The sequence below is a fragment of the Pundamilia nyererei genome, unplaced genomic scaffold (genome assembly GCF_000239375.1).
Source record: "Pundamilia nyererei isolate P.nyererei 1_Seehausen unplaced genomic scaffold, PunNye1.0 scaffold00135, whole genome shotgun sequence".
Lineage (NCBI taxonomy): Eukaryota > Metazoa > Chordata > Actinopteri > Cichliformes > Cichlidae > Pundamilia > Pundamilia nyererei.
In genome coordinates this window covers 282,309-288,708 of record NW_005187536.1, presented here as the reverse complement: position 1 = coordinate 288,708, position 6,400 = coordinate 282,309, and the positions used below count along the sequence as shown (strand labels likewise).

The 6,400-nt window shown below is 43.5% G+C and overlaps 1 protein-coding gene across 1 annotated transcript in view; it reads left to right on the top strand.

Annotated features, from left to right (window-relative positions):
* Positions 1-6,400, top strand: part of LOC102199112 (neuropilin-2-like) — a 90,976-nt gene that overhangs the window by 45,203 nt on the left and 39,373 nt on the right. The window contains exon 8 of the mRNA XM_013913501.1: positions 2,162-2,306. Coding sequence (XP_013768955.1) covers positions 2,162-2,306 — 145 coding nt within the window. The remainder of the gene's footprint in view (positions 1-2,161; positions 2,307-6,400) is intronic.

Genomic DNA, 6,400 nt, shown 5'->3' with positions numbered 1-6,400 from the left:
AAAACAAGGCAAACATCTATAAATGCGTAGCCAAGCAAGTAATTGCAAGGCCTTTGGCTCTGTTGAACAAGGCTCACCGCTCTGTGTAATAAACACGCTATGATGTTTTCAGCATTAATGTAACATAATAGAAAGAGTGTTAAGGAAAAAGAGGCTTATTTGCTCCTGTAATGAAACAACAGCATGGATTATCTTCCTTGAATTTACAGCCGCTTATCATCAGCGAGAGACGAGATACAGACATCGGAGAAAAAGACAGAAACGAAGGGAGAAAAGGAAATGAGAGAGCAGAACCCCAGCTGTTCTGTCCTGCTGGGAGACCAGCGGAGATGGCTGTTGGCGAGAGAGACTGTCAGATAGACAGAGATATAAAGCCTTGATGTCAAAGACAAAAAAAGGGTCCTTCTAGCTTGCATTCAGTTTCCTTTTATCTGAACTTGTGTGTGTTTTCAGAGGAAGTGTGGGGAGTGCAAGAGCTCAGAGGGCACCGTGTGAGAGCAGAGACACATTACATGCATGTGGGGGGACAGTGGTGTCTGCACGCAGTGTGTTAGCGCATGCCGTGTGTGTGTTTGTGCATCGGGGGGTTACGATGTGTTTTTCTTCGTGCTGTTTTCCTGCATGTGTGTGTGTGGTTGAGTCGAGAGGACGTGAGAAGAGGATGCTCTCCCACATACTTACGCCCGTGATTTATTGCACACTGCATGCCCTCAGAGTGTGTGTGAGTGTGTGAGTGAACCTTTGCACCCCTTCCCTCCTCGGTGAACAGTCACTTTATTAATTTTGTGGCTTTATGTAATCACGTAGAGGAGAAACATTAATCTGCTGCCTTTTCACCTCACATTAAGTTTCATTAAGTGTTGTCTTGAATCACAGCTGTGGACAGAGGCGTAAACTTAACTACAAAGCAAAAGATTATTGTTTTTCGTCGTGTCACGGTTTAAAGAAACTAGATGGTTGTATCATATGTGTCATCTTTCTACCACTTACAGCTCACACTTTCACTTCTAAGAGTTTACATATCAGGACACAAATGATCACGTGGTCCTCAGCAGGTCAAGTGCATACAGCATCGGATTAATATCAACAATATTAGATTGTGTCATTATTTATTTAACAGAAATTAACCAAAGAAGAGAAAAAACTCAACTCAAATATCTGTGAGCTGATAAAAGGACAATCATTTCAGTTTATTTGGCCAATGTGTAAAATTAAATTAACAGTTTAAAACATTTGAAGGTTAATCCTGCTGTACAGAATAGCTGGGATTTATCCTGTGTATGCAGTACTGTGCACGAATATTAAGCCGCCCTCATTTTCTGTATATTTTGCAAACATACATGGAAATACAGCAACAACTGAGTTTGTGCAATTCTAAATAGTCTTCAGGAGTCGTTCTCCAGGCTTCTCGGAGGTCATTCAGAGCTCTTCTTTGCTTGTTTCTGCCTTTTGTACCTCTCTCTGATTCAACACTGCTTCAATGATGTTGATGTCCGAGCTCTGCAGAGACCAGTCCATGACTGATCATGTTCCACTGTGTTTGTTTTCACAGCACTGCCACAGTGTTGGGATCATTGTTGTGCTAAAAAAGGAAGCTGTTGGCATTCAGACACTCTTTACATGGTTTTGCATGTTGGATCAAAATCAGTTTTATCAAGATCTCCAACACCGGTGGCTAAAATGCAGCAGCAAATCACAAAAGAGCCTCCACCGCGCTCGAGAGATGGCTCTCGTAGTGTGCCGAAAGATACGACTTAAAACTAGTTCTTTGCTATATTGCCTCTTCTTGTTCATTCCCTGAAATAGACGACTTTTTCATGTGTCAATGATTCATAGGTCAGGATTAAGTGGCTTAAAAAACAAGCAAAAAAGCATTTCTCTGAAATTGGATCAGGCAAAAGGACGAGACTGAAAATGAGTGAAAAGCAGCCAATGTCCTTCAGGAAGCCGGAGAACTTTGGCTCAAGAGCATTTAAAAAAAAAGACAAAGTCTGGCTCATTGGAAGGAAATAAAAGAGAGATGACTTTTGCACATCGCTGTATGCAGCTCATAGAAGTGTGACTCAGCAATATCGGGCTGTCTCCCATTATCCTAACTGAGCTCCAGTTCTGCAGACGGACTCCAAACGTCGCACTTCTAAATGTTCCTTTCTGTCTGCAGGTTTTCCATGCCAACGCTGACGCCACGGAGGTGGTCCTCAATCGAATCCCACAGCCGGTCCTGGCCCGCTTCGTGCGGATTAAACCTCAGACGTGGAAGAACGGCATTGCGCTGCGGTTCGAGCTCTACGGCTGTCAGATCACGGGTAAGACAGATGATGCTTTTTTTTCCTGCGGAGTTTCTCAGACTTTCTCGGGGCAGGGGTCAACCTCCTCCTGGGATTCCAGCGAAAACACAGAAGTCAGTTTGTCAAGTGCAGGAATATGTGGAAGGTTTTTCTTTATTTGTATAATCTAATAATAAACAGGTTTGTAATTTGTCCATCCATTAACTCCTATTCATAATTCTGTTCATGCCGCCTTCTTGTCTTTTTCTCCTTTTCACATGTGTGCAACACACCCACCCTCGTGTGCACTCTTGCCCTTTCATATACATACACCCCTTCTCTGTCTCCCACTCGCACACACACACACACACACACACACACACACACACACACACACACACACACACACACACTCAGTCCTAATAGAATAATACTAGAGTGTGATGTGTGGGTGATAACATCAGAGAGTAACAGGCTCTCAGCTTTCATCTGCAGCCCTGGCAAACAAACACGATTTCAACCAGCATAATCAGCTCAATACTATAAATAGATAAAACTTAATTAGACTGTCTGTGTTTGTGTGTGCGTCTGTGCGTATATGGTAAAAGACAGAGAGTTTCAATCCATTTGAGCATATCTGTGTGCATGTGTGTCCCGCTCCACTGTATCATTATTAGGTTAGGGCCTCTCTCTGCTGCCATTGAGAGGGACAGATATGCTCTTATCCAGGAGGGCTATTTCAGCACCCACACAAATCACAATCACACCGAAACAATATGATACTGAGTGTGTGTGTGTGTGATAGATAGACAGGGATGTGGAATATATCAGGTATCTTGCCTGTGTTTTTATTTTTTTACTCTATTTTAACACCTGAAATTGCATTATATATCACTCTGCCTTTTTCACTGCTTTCAGGAGTGAGAGCATATATAACCCCGTATTTTGGGGCATCGCCCTGCCTTTTGCTCATCCCTGCCACCTTGCGATTCCTGTCATCCATCATGAGAAAAACATTGAGTTTATATGCAAAGTCTTGACACTTTCAAGGCTGGTTTTTGTAACGAGGGATGTCAGAGTTTGATATTTCCGAGGCTCGTGGCGAGAAGCAGAAACTGTTCTGCTGCAGTTTCAGGGAAAATGTCCATAACCTGCTGAAAAAGCCCAAACATAGCTGCTAATGGCCATGCAGTATCTTTTCTGAGCACACAGACATGCAGGCAAACACACAGTCAAACACACTGCCAGGGGGAATGTGATAATGCCCTACACAAGCCTATAAAGGCAGACATAAAGCAGTCAGTCACTGACATGTCATTAACTTAAATCACACTTTTATGTCTTCTGCTCTACTTTTTCCTCCGTCTCTCTCTCGTCAGTATGTTTTTCTTCCTCTGTCCTTCTTTTACCTTTGCTGACAGCCACCATTCCTTCTTCCAGCATCCCTTCTTTAAATCTTCCCGTCCCTGCTTCATTCAGCTCTTCCTCCCTCCATCGCTTCTCCCTTAATCTCATTTTATTTTAGCACCGCAGCACTTATCAATCATTTATTTTTAGCACCTTTTACTATTTTTCCCAGCAGGGCTTGTGTAGCGTGTGTATTTGTAGAAACTACACACGTGTGCGTCCAGCTGTGCGTATGCATCAGCTAAGTAGCGCCTCGGCGCCGTACTTGTGAGACCCCGTTATCAGAAACGGCGCAGTGGGAGTTTGTGTTCACCTGTGTGTGGGCGAAACATCAGAGCATACGTGAGAGGAAGTGGGCTTCTGAGAGACCTTTACTGTCCGACTGCTGTGTGCATGTGCGTGCATTTGAGAGCTGAAACTGTTTCTGCTGTGCTATCTGTAGAGGTGATATGCTGCACTCCTACGTTAAAGGAGCTGCTAAAATACACTGATGCAGGAAATAAGAAACACAAAATAAATGACACGGGAACAGCGTTTCCTTCTAGCTAATCGGTTTTCATGTCTGCTGTAGAGCTCGAAGGAGCCACCCAGCCTGGCTGGAGCTGTTGTTGTTTATTGTTGATTCATTATTTACCATTCTGAGGCACAAACGTCACGGCATTAAACATTCATCTCCGTGAAGACCTGAAGAATGTCACCATCAATCAGCGTCAACCTTCACTGTCAGCCGGCTCTCTCTCTTTCCCACTTGCATCTCCCTCGCTCCCTCTTTCTCACCCTTTCCTATTCACTTGCTGCCTTTTCAGTCCATCTCCCCGTTTGACCTTTTGTCTATCTCTTTATCGTCCCTTTGTCCTCTAACTCCTCCTCCTCACCTTTGTCTTCCTTTCCTCCATCGCTCTTGTCTTCGTCCCAGATCAGAACTGGTCACTTTGGTTTTTTTGGTTCCTTTTGTGTTTCGTCATTATTCATGGCAGTACCATATTTTGATGCTTGTCGAACTAAAAACCATTTGTCAGTGTAATAAACAGTATCCCTTTGATCTCCAACATGCTTTCACTTAGTGCTTCCATTTGAGAGTTCTCTGGCTCAATTCCCCATGAAGAATCCCCCTTTTGGTAGGCAGGTTAAAATTATGCATCAACTTTGCAGCAGCAGGAAGGCAAAATAATGAAATGGGCTGATGGAAAGCAGCTCAAAGGCACCGCGCCGCGTAACACACAAGTTGTTGTTTGTGTCACAAACACAACATTTTGCTCCCAGATTAGATCAAAAGGTGGCGCAGAATTATTCCAGACCTGAAAGCGACGTTCATTTATGAAGGATTGTTAAAAGACAGATGCTTTGGTGTAGCAGGAGCCTGCAGACGGAGAACAGTTTGGACAGTCCAGCATCGTTTGAAGAATCATGAAAATATCCGATTATGGCCCATTATGTCCAAATTACTTACCAGATACAGTCCTGTGCAAATGTGTCTTTGTATTTTCTCTCTTTGTTACTTTGTTACTAGCAGCATGTCCCAAAATTCAACTAAAGAAATGTCTTTAGTTGGCTCAATAAAAAATAACAAAGTTTGACAGACATGAAATTGGATTTTTGCACCAACAAGGTGATTCCCAAAGTGCGATTAGCTGGAAACTTGGCATATCTCAGCCTGGTGTGCAGTGTGTCCTTAAAAATTTAAGAAAACTGGACCAAAGTGGCGGACCGAAGAAGAAGTGGTGTGTCCTGGACTGACTGTGGCTACAGGTCTGATGGAGCGATGAATGCAAATTGGACATTTCCAGTTCAAGTCGTTGTCAGCATGTACGCAGGAGGTCAGGAGAGCGGTCCAACAGTGAGTGCCAGTGCAGTGAAGGCATATCCTAGCTGAAAAAACACACAGTGGAGCTTCAGTCATGGATGGGTCTCCCCAGGACTCGGACCTCAGCATTACTGAAGCAGTGTAGGATCATCCAAACACAACCAAAGGCAGAAACATCCAAGAAGAGCTTTAAATGTCCTTCAGGAAGCCTGGAGAACCTTTCCTGAAGATCCTCAGGGAAATTAGAAGAAAGCCTTTTTAACGAGGAAGGTGGTCGACATGTGCTGCACCTTTATCCCCAACAATACTGCTCCAGATGGCTCAGTAACCCGAGCTCTGGAGGGCCGGAAAATTTGTCTAAAACGATGCATGAGCACTCAGGTATCGGAAACCCAGTGGAGTCCTGGGTGGCATCCGTGTTTGGACGGGTGGATTCAATCTACCTGAGGAACTTAGATGGGCCGAGGAGTGATACAACACGAGGTGTGGTGTCCTGTCCTGAATGTCAAAAGAGGGAATGTGGAGATACAGAAATTCTTTTATTGCTGCCATATAACCTGCATCATTATAATTGTATTAATAACATTCTTTACAGCATTATTCCATTTAATAATATTTCTTACAGATACTGCATTACAGTTGTTTATTGAAGATGTCCATTTGAGGATCCTTCCGTTATGTTAACTTTTATTACAAGTACGGTTAGAAGTATTTTATACACATTGCATATCTGTGCCTATCTTGAGTTGATGTTCGGTTCATTAAGGGTCTTAAGCTTCACTGCCGTGACTGTCCAGGTGATCCATGCTGAGGGAAACTAGAACATAGAAGGATAACTGCATGCTTACAGTACATATAATACATATAATCTAGGAATAGGCCTGAGCAGAGGCCCAAATGTTTCCAGCTTCTTGTTGCAAAC